This window comes from Coregonus clupeaformis, chromosome 11 (genome assembly GCF_020615455.1).
Source record: "Coregonus clupeaformis isolate EN_2021a chromosome 11, ASM2061545v1, whole genome shotgun sequence".
Taxonomy (NCBI): Eukaryota; Metazoa; Chordata; class Actinopteri; order Salmoniformes; family Salmonidae; genus Coregonus; species Coregonus clupeaformis.
In genome coordinates, this window is record NC_059202.1 from 43,660,826 (window position 1) to 43,676,766 (window position 15,941).

Genomic DNA, 15,941 nt, shown 5'->3' on the forward strand with positions numbered 1-15,941 from the left:
GTCCATCCATCTTGACGACATGTTGAAAGACAGATGCCGTTCCCAACACCTCCCGGAGCCTCGACGCACACCCCATCTGAGCTATGGAAGCCGCCCTGCCTCCGAGTCCTCGCCCATGGAGGTGGGCAGCACCCCCTACACCACCACGGACCACAGATCTCCTGGCGGCTCCCAATCTAGACGGTATGACTCCCGTTGCCGCTCCGTGAGTGTTACGTCATCTCCTATCACAAAACCATTGTTTTTAGTTCCCATAACGGTGACTGGTTATTCCTTCTCTTACATTTCCACTGCAATGATAGATTCCGGATCAGCGGGGAACCTTATAGATAGGGAGCTGGTCTCTGAATGGGGGTTGCCTACCGTGCCACTGCCTTTTCCGCTACACATTACCTCGCTGGACAATAAACCACTTGGATCAGGCCACATTACGCACGTCACTCTCACCATCACCATCACCATTCCCACACTACCGCAGCACCATACTACCAGCTGTCATTCCACATCGTCACGTCACTCCTTCACCGGATCATCTTGGGATTGCCCTGGCTCAGACTACACAACCCCACCATCAATTGGATCACCAAGAGGATCACAGCCTGGTCCACCTCATGCCGGAAGACCTGCCTGCCGGTGGTTTGTTGTTCCACGTCAGTGGAGAGTCCGGAGTCCGCCCTCCAGCCCAACATTCCACGTGAGTACGCAGATCTCTCCAATTTCTTCTCTTCATCAAAGGCTACATGTCTCCCTCCTCACAGGCCCTGGGACTGCGCCATTGACCTGCTGAAGGGACAACACCCCCCGAAGAGTCGCATTTACCCCCTTTCCATGGCGGAGACTGAGGCTATGGAGAAGTATGTGGCGGAGACCCTGAAACAGGGGTTCATCAGACGCTCTACCGCTCCTGCCTCCGCCAGCTTCTTCTACGTGGCCAAAAAAGACTGAGGCCGTGCATTGACTACAGAGGGCTGAACGCAGTCACCACCAAGTACCGGTACCCCCTCCCTCTGGTTCCGTCGGCCATCGAGCAGCTACGAGGTGCCTGGTACTTTACCAAGTTGGACCTGAGGAGTGCCTACAACCTGATCCGAATCCGGGAAGGAGACGAGTGGAAGACGGCATTCAGCACTACCTCAGGCCACTATAAATAATGTGTCATGCCCTACGGCCTAGCCAACGGACCTTCTGTGTTCCAGTCCTTCGTCAATGACGTGTTCCGAGACATGCTGAGTAGACAGGTGGTAGTGTACATCGACGATATTCTGATCTACTTGGCTACGTTCGAGGAGCACGTCAGGGACGTCAGAGCTGTCCTACTCCGCCTCCGGGAACACAGCCTGTTGGTGAAGGGGGAGAAATGCGAATTCCACCAACAGGCCATCTCCTTCCTGGGATACAGGATCAGTCCTCAGGGGGTGTTCATGGACAGAGCGAAGACGGATGCCATCAGGTCATGGCCAGTCCCCACCACCATCAAGGGCCTACAGAGCTTCCTGGGCTTCGCCAATTTCTACCGTCATTTCATCAGGTCCTTCAGCTCCATAGCCGCCCCACTCACCTCTCTCCTTAAGGGTGGGCCTCAGAAGCTGGCCTGGATCCCTGAGGCTGACGCTGCCTTCAAGAGGCTGAAGGAGAGGTTCACCACAGCCCATCCTAAAACACCCAGATCCATCTTGTCCTGGAGGTGGACGCATCCTGGAGGTGGACACATCGGAGGAGGGCGTGGGTGCGGTCCTCTCCCAGCGGCACGGTAAGCCAGAGAAAATGTATCCCTGTGCCTTTTTCTCTAAAAAGCTTACCCCCGCAGAGAGGAACTATGGAGTTGGAGACAGGGAGCTGTTGGCGGTGGTCCTCGCTCTGGAAGAATGGAGACACTGGCTGGAGGGCGCAGTCCATCCATTCCGGATTCTTACTGACCACCGGAATTTGGAGCACATACGGGCAGTGAAACGGATGAACTCTCGTCAAGCCAGGTGGGCCCAATTTCTTACTTGCTTTCAATTCATTCTGTCCTACCACCCAGGATCCCAGAATGTGAAAGCCGACGCACTCTCCAGGATGCACCATATCGGAGAGAGGAAGGATCTGGGGGGTCCTATCCTGCCCCCGTCTCTCATCGTTGTACCTGTCGTTTGGGATGTGGACGAAGACATCCGCCTGGCGTCTCAGGAGGACCCAGCGCCTGCCAACGCCCCTCCGGGGCGCGTGTATGTACCCACCAGTGTCCGTGACCGCCTGCTGATCTGGGCGCACACCACCCTTACGGCAGGGTACTCCGGTATTACGCGTACCCTGCATTCTCTAGCACAAAAATACTGGAGGCCCACCTTGGCTTCTGATGTCTCTCTCTATGTCAACTCCTGTTCTGTATGTGCCCAAATGAAGACACCTCGGAACGCCCCGGCAGGCAAACTAGTTCCTCTACCAGTGCCTCAGCGACCTTGGTCACACCTGTCCACAGACTTTGTCACCGACCTCCCACGGTCTGACGGCTTCACCACAATCATGGTGGTTGTAGATCGGTTCTCCAAATCATGCTGTTTTTTGCCACTAACTGGTCTTCCTTCTGCTCTCCAGGTCGCTGAGGTCCGGTTCCAACAGGTCTTCCGGCACTATGGACTTCCGGAGGACATCGTCTCGGACCGTGGCCCCCAATTCACCTCCCGAGTGTGGAAAGCTTTCCTGGAGAAGATCGGGGCCATGGCCAGCCTCACTTCCGGGTATAGGCCTCAGTCAAATGGGCAGGTGGAGTGCATGAACCAGGAGCTGGGGAGGTTTCTTCGCTGCAGGACCAGCAGGGTGAGTGGGCGAGGTTTCTTCCCTGGGCAGGATATGCCCAGAACTCCCTCGTTCACTCCTCCACGGGGCTCACTCCCTTCCAATGCGTCCTGGGGTACCAGCCGGCCCTGGCCCCTTGGACCGATGTGCCCGCTGTTGACGAGTGGTTCCGCAGGGCCGGACAGGTCTGGGACGCCGCCCATGTCCGTCTCCAGAGGGCCATTCGTCGGCAGAAGGACCAAGCTGACCGCCACCGCAGTGAGGCTCCTGTATTCCAGCCTGGTGATCGCGTCTGGCTGTCCACTCAAAACCTCCCTCTCCGCCTGCCCTGCAAGAAACTGTCACGTCTCCTCCCGTTGCTCCCCTCCGGCGCTCTGATTCGCAGATCTATTGAGCCATCGGTCTGAGCGCACCACCTCGGCAAACACAGGAATGGAAACCCAACGCACCCTAATCACCTCCAGCGCACCTGCACCTCATCATCTCATCACCACCACTATATAGCCCTGGGCTGTTTGTTCATTGTTGTGTGTCATTGTTAGCGTGGTGTCGTTTACTCGCTCTTTGTTATTCTCGTTCTCATTGATAAGTAAACCTTTACCTTGTTAATTCCTGCGTCTGCGTCCTGCCTCTTCGTATACTCAGTACTCGCCACATGCACATTGACTCGATACTGGTACTCCTTGTATATAGCCTCATTGTGTTACTATTTCCTTTTTTATTTAGCAAATATTTGTCTTACTTTTTAACTCTGAATTGTTGGGAATGATATCGTAAGTAAGCATTTCCCTGTAAAGTCTACACTGTTGTATTCGGCGCATGTGACCGATACAATTTGATTTGATTTATTTACACCATGCCTGTTGGGAGGTGTGTTGTGCAGAGGGTAACATTAGTGCAGGCCCTAATTTAAGACTTGCATAATGGATTAGTGTTGTTGTGTAGCACTAGCACAACTCCATGTTCAACGTAAGTGGCTCCTGTGAGAACCAGTTCTTTACTTCACCCTCTCCTGCTTACAGACAGACACACGTGCCAGCTCGAACCTCTTCACACTGATAGCTCTGATCGCTGCATGGGAATATTAGAAGTACTAGGACTAGAGCATATGGCTGTTGGTAATATATCCTAAAAGCAGACGTTCACTAATGGCTGGCCTACCAAACTGTTTTGCATTATTGCATTATTGTTTGCTTCATCTACTTCAGTGCATGACACCTGCTCTCTTGCATGGATGATGTGTGGGAATGTTATGCCATTTGGTGTGGAAGTGTACACACAGACATAGGTATGTAGAGGAACGCCGTGTCCTGTGCTGTGTGAGTCATTATAACGGGTTGCGACACACAGGCGTGTTTGTCTTTGACAGGCCCGTGGAGCGATAGGACAAGGAAGCATGCTGGATGTATTTACTCTGGTGAATGTTTCATCCATCCAGCCTTTCCACACTAGCTGGACCCCTGTTTGTCTGTAGCTCTGTGTTTCCCAGTCCCATGCACCCCTCAGTCCAAATCGTGTGTGACTATTTTATTTTTATTGAACATTTATTTAACTAGGCAAGCCAGTTAAGAACAAATTCTTATTCACAATGATGGCCTACCAAAAGGCATAAGGCCTCCTGCGGGGACGGGGGCTGGGATTAAAAATAAAAAATTAAATACAAATATAGGACAAAACACACATCACGACAAGAGAGACACCACAACACTACATAAAGACACCACAACACAGCATGGCAGCAACACATGACAACACAGCATGGTAGCAACACCACATGACAACAACATGGTAGCAAAACAACATGGCAGCAGCACAACATGGTAGCAGCACAAAACATGGTACAAACATTATTGGGCACAGACAACAGCACAAAGGCAACGATCTCGTAAATAAGCATAGAGACAACAATACATCACGCAAAGCAGCCACAACTGTCAGTATGAGTGTCCATGATTGAGTCTTTGAATGAAGAGATGGAGATAAAACTGTCCAGTTTGAGTGTCTGATGTCTCTCTCTATGTCAACTCCTGTTCTGTATGGTTCCAGTCGTTAGCTACAGCGAACTGAAAAGAGGAGCGACCCAGGGATGTGTGTGCTTTGGGGACCTTTAACAGAGTGTGACTGCCAGAATGGGTGTTGTATGTGGAGGATGAGGGCTGCAGTAGGTATCTCAGATAGGAGGGAGTGAGGCCTAAGAGGGTTTTATAAATAAGCATCAACCAGTAGGTCTTGTGACGGGTATACAGAGATGACCAGTTTACAGAGGAGTATAGAGTGTAGTGATGTGTCCTATAACGAGCATTGGTGGCAAATCTGATGGCCGAATGGTAAAGGACATCTCGAGAGCACCCTTACCTGCCGATCTATAAATTACATCTCCATAATCTAGCATGGGTAGGATGGTCATCTGAATTTGGGTTAGTTTGGCAGCTGGGGTAAAAGAGGAGCGATTACGATAGAGGAAACCAAGTCTAGATTTAACCTTAGTCTGCAGCTTTGATATGAGCTAAGAGAAGGACAGTGTACCGTCTACCCATACTCCCAAGTACTTGTATGAGGTGACTACCTCAAGCTCTAAAACCTCAGAGGTAGTAATCACACCGGTGGGGAGAGGGGCATTCTTCTTACCAAACCACATTACCTTTGTTTTGGAGGTGTTCAGAACAAGGTTAAGGGCAGAGAGAGCTTGTTGAACACTAAGAAAGCTTTGTTGTAGAGCGTTTAACTAAGACTCGATCCTGAGTAGTCTCCCAGTCCCTGCCGCTGAAAAACATCCCCACAGCATGATGCTGCCACCACCATGCTTCACCTTAGAAATGGTGCCAGGTTTCCTCCAGATGTGACGCTGGCATTCAGGCCAAAGAGTTCAGTCATGGTTTCGTCAGACCAGAGAATCTTGTTTCTCATGGTCTGAGAGTCCTTTCGGTGCCTTTTGGCAAACTCCAAGCGGGCTGTCATGTGCCTTTTAATGAGGAGTGGCTTCCGTCTGGCCACTCTACCATAAAGGCTGATTGGTGGAGTGGGCACACACACCGGGCAAGCAGCTAAGAAAGCACGCGTATCCCCCTCAGCAGATAGCCACCAGAACCTCCTATGCAGGAACTCCAACGTCCTGGCACCCCCCGGATGGCTGGTGAGGTCGGACGCGTGCGCTCACTGATCGGGCTCCCGCTGTAGCTCTGCTCTTATCAGCCTATTGATTCCCCACAAAACTGGGGAAGCAATCAGGGCGTTTGGGACAATGGGGTCGTCCCTCTCCACCAGCTCCACGGGGTCAAACTGCTGGGAGAGCGCGTCAGGCTTGGTGTTCTTCGACCCGGACGGTATGAGATGGTGAACCGGAACCTGGTGAAGAACAATGCCCACCTGGCCTGGCGCGAGTTGAGCCTCTTGGCCCCCTGAATGTAGGCTAAGTTCTTGTGGTCAGTCCATACGACAAATGGATGGGCAGCCCCCTCTAGCCAATGTCTCCACTACCCCAGGGCGAGCTTGACCGCTAGCAGCTCACGCTCCCCACGTCGTAATTCCGCTCCGCCGGGGACAGCCGACGGGAGGAAAATGCGCAGGGGTGAGTCTTACGTGAGGAACTGTTGAGACAGGATTGCTCCCACCGCAAATGCGTTCCCCGCTTCCGGGGTCCAGGCGAAGGAGCATACACTCGTCTGGGTGAGGGCTGTCAGGGGAGTGGCCAATCCAGTACTGCGCTGACATTGGCTGGGTCCATCCGTAGGTCCCCCTAGGTGTGGAACACACACTTCTCCACCTTGACGTAGAGCTGGTGACGGAGAAGGCGTTGGAGGACCTGCCGAACGTGCTGCTGGTGCTCACTCATGTCCTTTGAAAATATGAGGATATCATCCAAATACACGAAGACGCTGTAGTCGAAGAGGTCCCGGAGCATGTCATTGACCAATGCCTGGAACACCGCAGGCGCGTTGGCTAGACCAAACGGCATTTGGTACTCGTAATGCACACTGGGTGTCTTAAACACCGTCGTCCACTCGTCCCTCTCCCGAATCCTCACCAGGTTGTAGGTTGAAGACCCGGGCTCCCTGCAACGACTCGAATGCCGTTGTCATCAGGGGGAGTGGGTAGCGGTTCATAATTGTGATGTCGTTGAGCGCCCGGTAATCAATGCACGGCCACTGCCCACCGTCCTTTTTCCCCACGAAGAAGAAGCCCGCGCCCGCGGGTGAGTTAGAGGGACGGATGTGACCCTCAACGAGTGCCTTGTCGATATACTCCCTCATGGCCAGCGTCTCTCGGCCGGGACAAGGAAAAAAAACGCCCTCGTGTGGGCATGGCGCCCGGCAGGAGATCGATAGCGCAGTTGTATGGCCTATAAGGAGGTAGGCCCTTGTCATGCCTCTTACTAAATACCTCCCCCAGATTCCAATACTCCCGGGGAATGCTGCCAGGTCAGGGCCGGTGACGGAGTCTGTAGCCGCCGTCCTCCCGGTGGAAACCGCCGCTAGGGCGGTAGGCGGTTCGGAGGGCGGGATGGTGGTCTGAGGTGAGGACTTGTGGGTGGTCTGGGATGGTGGTTTGGGCTGATGAGTGGTCGGTGGAGACCGGAACAGGATGGGGCGGCGCCTCCCTCCAGGATGAGCCACCCCGTGGACCAGTCTATCCGGGGTTTGTGGGCGACCAGCCAGGGGTGCACGAGGATGAGGGGACACTCCGGAGAGTCCACAATGAAACACTGGATATCCTTCCATAGCCCCCCCGCCACCCGGACACGCACGGGAACAGTACGCCGGGTGATGAAGCCCGACCCCAATGGCCAGCCGTTCAGGCCCATGACAGGAAGCAGCTCGGAGAAGGAGAGTAACGGAACGCTCCACCCTTCGGCCAGCCCCGCTTCCATCAGGTTTCCCGCGGCCCCAGAATCCACCAGTGCATGCACCCGACGCGCAGCGCGGGCCAACTGAACCCTGACGGGGAGAAAAGTCTGGGAGTCTCTGGAGTTGGGTTTCGGTTCCCGATACTAGCGAGCCCTCCCGTTTCCCAGCTTCTCCAGGCATGATTCGCAGTGATGAACTGTCTGGCTGCAGTACAGGCAACATCCCTAGTGCAGACGCCTCTGCATCCTGGACAAGCGCGCTGCACCCAGCTGCATAGCCTCCTCCTGAGGCATCTCCTCCCTGACTCAGCGGAAAGCCTCCGGGCTGATAGGGGGACGCGGAGGCGAGCCTTGCGTCATGCCTCTCAACGCAGATTGTCTACCCACACCGAGAGGTCGACGAGGCCGTCCAGTCGCTCAGGCAGCTCCCTGAAGGAGAGTTCATCCTTCATCCCCTCCGATAGCCCCTGAGCGTAAAGGACGACCAGGGCGGCCTCCTCCCATCCTGCCTCTCGAGCCTGGGTCCGGAACTCCACGGAGTAGTCCACCACCGAACGGTCACCCTGCCGACAGGCCATGAGCCGCCTCCCGGCCTCGTGCCCCGACACCACCCGAGAGGTGTCGAACACCTTGCGTAGCTCCCGGGTGAATAGCTAGGAATCAGAGCACACCGGAGTTTTGCTCTCCCTCTCTGGGGTAGCCTAGGAAAGGGCACAACCCATCAACAGAGTGATAATGTAGGCCACCCGGCCCTGCTCTGTCGGGAAGGAGGAGGGTTGTAGGCTGAATATCAGTGAACACTGGGTGAGGAATTCCCTGCAGCCCTCTGGACATCCGTCGTACCTCTCCGGAGGTGGTAGGCGGGGTTCCCGCGATGTCGCAGGTGAGACTGGAGACGCCGCTGCTGCGGCTTCCGCTCCGCCGGTTGCCGGTGCTGGTCGGGTGTCCATCCGGCTCTGTACGGTGATCGTCAGCTGGCAGAGATTCTTGGTGATCTGCTGCAGGCTGCGGTTGTGCTGGTTCAGCATGGCTCCCTGCGTTGCCAATGCACTATGATGCTGTGCTGCCTCCGCTGGGTCCATAGTGGCTCAGTTTTCTGTAAGGGTTGGTGTGTGGTGTAACCCAGGTGCGGTGCAGGTTAGACAGTAGGCAGTAGGCAGAGATGGTGAAACAAGGAACTTTACTGATGGTCCCGAAGCCAGGATACAAAATAACGGACTGTCCATACGTCCCGTGATCAGACACTGATTAGTACTGCTTGGCATAGTGAAACTAGCAGAGAAAACTGAACAAGGGAACACAGGGAAGTGAGGGCATAAATACACAGGTGAACCAGATAGACACAGGTGACACCAATAGGAAGATGATTAGTCCTGACAGTGAGTGAGGTGCCTAAGCTTGTCGGAGGATGACACCTAGTGGGTCGCTCCGGAACTACGACCCACTCCTGTAACATGAGTGCTACGTGGAGATAGTCATTTAGACAAGTTACCTTGGCGTTCTTGGGCACAGGGACTATGGTGATCTTCTTGAAACATATAGGTATTACAGAAAGGGTCAGGGAGAGGTAGCCTTTAGTTCAGTGCGAATGTTGCCTGTTGTCCATGGCTTCTGGTTGGGACATGTATGTATGATCACTGTGGGGACGACATCGTCGATGCACTTATTAATGAAGCCGGTGACTGATGTGGTAAACTCCTCAATCTTTCGGATGAGTCCCGGAACATATTCTAGTCTGTGCTAGCGAAACAGTCCTGTAGCTTAGCATCAGCTTCATCGGACCACTTCCGTATTGGGCGCATCACTGGTACTTCCTGTTTTAGTTTTTGCTTGTAAGCAGGAATCAGGAGGATAGAGTCATGGTCAGATTTGCCAAATGGAGGGCGAATGAGAGCTTTGAATGCGTCTCTGTATGTGGAGTAAAGGTGATCTAGAGTTTTTTCGCCTTTAGTTGCACAGGTGACATGCTGGTAGAAATGAGGTAAGACGGATTTCAGTTTTCCTCCATTAAAATCACCGGCCACTAGGAGCTCTGCCTCTGGATGAGCATTTTCTTGTTTGCTTATGGCCCTATACAGCTCGTTGAGTGCGGTCTTAGTGCCAGCATCGGTTTGTGGTGGTAAATAGATAGCTACGAAAAATACAAATGAAAACTCTCTTGGTGAATAGTATGGTCTACAGCTTGTCATGAGCTATTCTAACTCAGGCAAGCAGAACCTCAAGACTTCCTTCATTTTAGAGATCACGCATTAGTTGTTGTTAACAAAGAGACACACATCACCCCCCTTGAGCTTACCCGATGCTGCCGTTCTGTACTGCCGATGCATAGAAAAACCAGCTAGAATATTATTAATTTTCTTGCTCAGCCAAGTTTCAGAGAAACATAGGATATTACAGTTCTTCAGGTCCCGTTGATAGGTTATTCTCGAACGGAGCTCGTCCAGTTTGTTCTCCAGTGATTGTACATTTGCCAATAGAACAGAGGGTAGAGGTGGAATATTTACTCTCTGCCGCATCTTCATCAGGGTACTCGCACGTCTGCCTCTATATCGCCGTCTCTTTCTCTTCCGAGTGTCGGGGATTAGAGCCTGGTCCGGAGCAAGCAGTATGACCTGTGCTGCCGACTCATTGAAGTAGAAATGTTCATCCAAATCGAGGCTAGCAATCACTGTTCTGATGTCCAGAAGCTCTTTTCGGCCATAGGGAACAATGGCGGAAACATTATGTAAAAAAGAAAATAATATGATCAGTGCAAAAAAAACACAAAATAGCAGATTGGTACTTACTTAGTATTTACATAGCATTAATTGGTCCTATTGGTCCTGCATGTTAGAGAAACCCAGTTGAGCTGCTTTGCTTTAGAACTAGGAATGGAGCAAGAGAAACGAGCCCATCCCTCTATAATAGGCCTATAAATCAATATGGCTTAGTGGCTCTTCAGGTTATGTGTGAGTTATGGCAGGCCTTGTGAGGGGACTGCCTGGCTGAGTTGTTGTCATCAAAGATTCATAAGTCCACGCCTTAGTCTGGATGTTCCATGTTCATCCAGCCAGACTGACTGATAAACAGACAGCAGAGCAGACAGGCTCATCAAGTTTATTAGACACTTAGCTAGGAGCTCTGACAGAACCCCCCCCCGTCTCGTCTCCGTCTCTGTCTCTTTGTCTCTCTGCTCTTCTATATCACTCTTTCAGGGTCACATTCAGTAGGAAAACATTGTCAAACGTTGAAGATAGAAATGTCATGAGCAGAGACAACACGATTCCTTATTCTACATGTCCGAGAGGCATGTTCTACATAACATATTTCTACCTGAACGTTCCTCAATGTTGTGCCCTGCTGAACACGCACCAGGTTTTGGTTTGCCTAGAGGCTCAGCCCCTCCATCTGACAGGCCAATTGTGGAACAACTAGCTCCAGTGTAGAATAATCCTATACTAGCGTATCTGGTCCATGGATCCTCCTCTCTAATGGTCTGGACAGGGGTGAGAGTGGTTAGCAGTAGGCATTTTGAGATGTGTTATGTTCTGTCTGTCTGTCTGACGGAATATATGGTGGTGTTATTTTATTGCACAGATTGTTTTTCTGACAGTAGTATTTTCTAACGACAGCCACCAGATGAAGAGATGGCCTATTGGACCCCATACGGATATTAACTGCTGGGCTCATTCCAGCAAACACATTATGAGCCTGGGTCATCTCATGTGAATGGTTTTCTGCCATGCATGGCATACATTGAATATCACAAAAGTCTCTTAAATGTGACTATTTATAAATATTTATGTTCTCTATGGGGCAAATCTTAACTGACTGGCCAGGAGTGCAGAAGTATTTCACTTTGTCATGCATTGATGTCAATGGGAGACTAAGGAACAATTCAGCTTAAGTTGAAATTACGATTCTGCCCTAAATGTTTTAGAGGGCTGGTCCTAATTCAGCTCGACATGGCGTAAGAATGACCCTGGCCTTACAGGCTGCTGCTCTTTAACTATTTATAGGTCCGCTATCTCCTGAGGTTGATGACCCATGAGAACATCGACAGGGCAGGGTTCCATTGATTACTAAGGGTGCATTGCATGAGTGAAATAGGGGGTTGAAGAGCGCAGGAGGTCTCTCCAAGAGGTGTCTTTTCCCTTATGTCTGCATTATGCAACTCCATTATGATAAAACCGTCCTGATAGCGTTATCATACAAAAGTAGCAGAAATGGTACAGGAAATCCCTGGCACAGATGGTTATGCCTAAGTTGTATTTTAAACATTATTTTGTTGATGCATGCAGGTTGTTTTTAAAGTAAAGTGGGTTAGGTACTGTATATGGTACAGTGTATGGATATGTTTGAGGTGAAAAGGCTGTTTGAGGACAATGCAACAAGATTGTGTTTCAGTGTTAGGCTATCGCTGACTGATGGTTGCCAGGGTGCTATCCACTTAAACGTTCTGTCTGCCTGCCTACATATCTGTCTGAATGCCTGCCCGCCTCTCAGTGGGATCAATTTCATACATATGGCAGAACTAATCTCAGTGGTTAAGAGAACTAACATAGTATTAGAGGGGGGCACAACAACACACAACGCCCAGACACTAAAGCAGACTGGGTTGCATAAACAGAAACTCCTCTACCACATGTCATGTTTCTCACTCCTCCCTAGTTTATAGAACCACAGTCTGGGTAGGCAAGGGCATAACCACTAAATTGACTTTGGGATGTTGTATGTTGTGTGTCTCAGCTTTCCCAGGGTTCATATACACTGCAGTTTATATTACTTGTACTGACTCCTGATAAACTGATTAGATTAGAGCTCTCAAATGGTTGTCGTGATATAAACCATGCTGAGAACAACCGATCCATGAGGTTGATTGGCACAGCAAATTGTACTGTAACTGAATAGGGCATTGCCATCAATAGGGTATTGGCATCATGCTGCCAAGCAACTGGAGAGAAAGTGAGGATCGACTTCATGGATTAATGAAACAATTACTGGGTCAGGTGACAGCTAGTCTGGCCAATTTGCATTGAATTTGCATCAGCAGCCTGGCATCTGAATATGAAAGGTTGGTAATGCTTAAACAACATTATCAATGAACAAAACCTCCTTCTGGAGAATGTCCTTTGATATTTCTCGAAGTTACCCTCTGGGAAATGCTCCATCTTGGCAGGTTTGAACCTGGCACTCCTAGGCAGATAGTGTTACAAAAACAACAACAGAAATCTGTAGGCCTAAACATTGCCAGCAGATACTGTCTCCATATGGATCAAATACAGCTGCAGTTTAATGCACTGGCATCCTATCCAACTTTTTGAACACCCACCTCAGAGTACAGTGAAAAGTTTGGCATGAAAATTGGTATCGAAGCAAATATAGGGAATTACAAACGTAATAGTCAAAATGTCTGGAATTCCCTCACTAGGATAATAGTGAACAGTTTGGTCTGTTAGTAAAACCGTTTAGTAAAAGGTATGCATTTACAGTAATCATCATTAATGCAGAAGTTCATGCTCTGCTGCTCCATAGACTCCAATGAAATACGGCAGACCATGACAAGCACACATAACACAACGCAAGGCATGGCCCCTAAAGAATGCAAAACAACTTCTATCTACAACCTTTGACTTCCTCATGAGGTAGGACTAATTCCAATGCAAATAAAATGTGTGAGTGGCATAGCCAACTCTTAAATCATTTGTCCTACTCAAGCAAGTACTAAATCAAACAGATCATAATATGTTTTAATACTTTATTTCAACAGTAACCTGTATGTTTATAGCTGAATGTTCATAGTGATGTGGGTCTTTGCAGTTCAATGCAGTCGTTGTTTTCCCTAGTTCTAAACATTTTCCGATAAATAATACTTGTGACACACAGAAACAGCATAGCAAGCTATATCAACTTTCCATAACTTTTGTCAGAATTTCAGCACAATTGGCATGATATAATCTTAAAATCTATTGCTTGTCTATACTGACTGAATATGTGAGAGTGGCCTATTTAAAGACAAACTATTGTGGATTGAGTTGATTATCATATATATATATGGTGTCCATGCTGATGCCTTTTGGAGGAAAAGGATAAACATATTGTTTAGTGTGGAGAATTCCACTGTCCCTGAGTTTGCCTTGCATATTTTAAACAGTTCAATAAAGAGTTAGCTACACCAGTGATTCACACACAGGTGTATTGTCAGAGTCCTGGCTATGCATGGAGCTCAGCCCTGTGTCTGAGTCTTCATCGTTCATGTCGCAGGTCTTGGAAAGACCTCTGGCCTGCTCCACCCACCCACTGCTCTTCTCCAAGGAAGGCAACATTTCAGTCTCGGTGACACAAGAGTGTTCTTTATCAGCCTCCGGTAACTTTTCCTTATTTAAATTGGCATAGTGCATTTTTGCGAGCAAATCCGTTAGTTCTTTTTCTTTCGCGTCCCATAGCTCCTGGCTTAAGTCCAAATCACCCTTAATAGCCTCTAAATCCGTGTTCAAACGAAGACCAATATATAAACTGGTATCCAGCTTTGTTTTGATTATCTTCCCCTCTAAAACCAAGTCGTTCTCTGATAGACTGTCCACACCTGGCTCTGGAGCGGCGGCGCCTGACTGTGCTGCCCGCTGTGGAGTCACTGCAGCCACGGGGATGTCCACAGACTCCCCCATACTTTCTGTGTCTTTGCCCGATAGCTCATCTTGCCGTCTTTTCATCCACCTTTGGTTTAGCTCCTCCTGAATTTCACCTGTGATGCATTCCATGAGAGCCTCGCGCTCTGTCAACTCCTCCTGAAGTCCCAGGACCTCCTCGCACCTAAGCGCGTACTCCTCAAACTGCGCAATAGCCTCCGCTGAACGTGGAACGTCCTTTATTGGATCAGCCTCCGCGCTCGATTCCACCATGTATGTGTCCTGCACATAATTGATACCATGTCTCTTAATTCTGTCAAAGTGCACTTTTGCCTCATACCTTTCTATATCCCTATCCAATTCTTTGATCCTTTGGATCTGCTGGCGGATGGTGTGATCTTGCGATATAACTAAGTGCACCAATGTTTCCAATTTCTCCACTGAGGATTTATCCTGATGAACAGTCTGTTCTTTCTTTTTGTTAATTTTGTCCAACTTTCTAAAAGCTTTTCTAACAATCCTCCGCTGCTTTTCTTGCGAGAAAGCCATTGTGGTATTGGCTGCTCCCTTGAATACGCACGGATTGTCTTTGCTCTGAACGACCCGCGCCTCGGCGCTCCTGGGTCCGTTGTTCGGTAACGATGCCTCATTTTTCACCAACACAAACCTCACGTTTTCCTGCTCATCTCCCCAGGCGCTCCAGAGACGCAGGATTTTGGTTTTATTGGGTAAAATCCTCTCAAAGCCTCTCCATTTCTCCACTATGCAGTAAGATTGGGGGGTCCCAGACAGCATCGCCGCTGACGCACCTTGCTGCAAGTTTTGGTCCTCCAGTAGAACTTTGACAACATCGGCGCAGGTGGTGCGTTTAGACAGCCCCGAGACTAGCTTCTCCTCCCGGCAGACCCATACTGATACCTTGCATTCTTCCTGCTCCATACTGGAAAAACCTCCAACCCAGTTGCTCATCAAAGTTTCTGCTCCCCTCTCGACTCCTCGGTCCCACTTTTCAGGCGTAGAAAGAAAAGTGTGTCACACACCTTCGTTTGGAGCTGTCCTTATTCTTATGTAGACATGGCATCATTCTCATGAAATAATAAGCGCAGTACTTCCCTCTATGTAGGATTATTCCCGTAGCAGACTCAAGAGGCATGCTGGGAAGTTGTTCAGTAGGGGGCATTACATTATCCCCGCAGACTTCTTTTTGGAACACTGTGCGCAGAGGAGGAACAGGGGTCCTTCCTCTCGGTTGGCACGCACTACTGTGGGTACATTTCTATGCAAACACTAAAGTATACACCCTCTGCGCGCAGCGGGACTCTACACTCTCCAGTGTCTGTTGATCACCACAATACACTGCCATACTCCAGAAGTTTTTGTATGTAACATTACCCGCCCACTTTGTGTGCATTTTACGCACCAATTTGCTTGCTGTACTTTGGTCAAAAATACCTTCATTCTGACGTGAAAGATGAAAAAGTTAACACATTTTAAAGTGAGTGTTATATGTCATATTAAATTAATTCAAGTGAAACTTGAACTACACAAATATTCTGATATGTCTCACACGTATTATTTTTAATTAATTAATTAATTAAGCCATCTAGCAGACGCTTTTATCCAAAGCGACTTACAGTCATGTGTGCATACATTTTTTTTAACGTATGGGTGATCCCGGGGATCGAACCCACTACCTTGGCGTTACAAGCGCC

General features: G+C 49.7%; 1 protein-coding gene across 1 annotated transcript; it reads right to left on the reverse strand.

The window, feature by feature from the left end:
- Nucleotides 1-13,344: 13,344 nt before the first annotated feature.
- LOC121577340 (ras association domain-containing protein 10) lies at nucleotides 13,345-15,502 on the reverse strand. The gene has a single exon (XM_041891097.1). It carries the CDS (start codon nucleotides 15,196-15,198, stop codon nucleotides 13,771-13,773), a length of 1,428 nt encoding a protein of 475 aa, XP_041747031.1. The 5' UTR covers nucleotides 15,199-15,502; the 3' UTR covers nucleotides 13,345-13,770.
- Nucleotides 15,503-15,941: the final 439 nt, after the last annotated feature.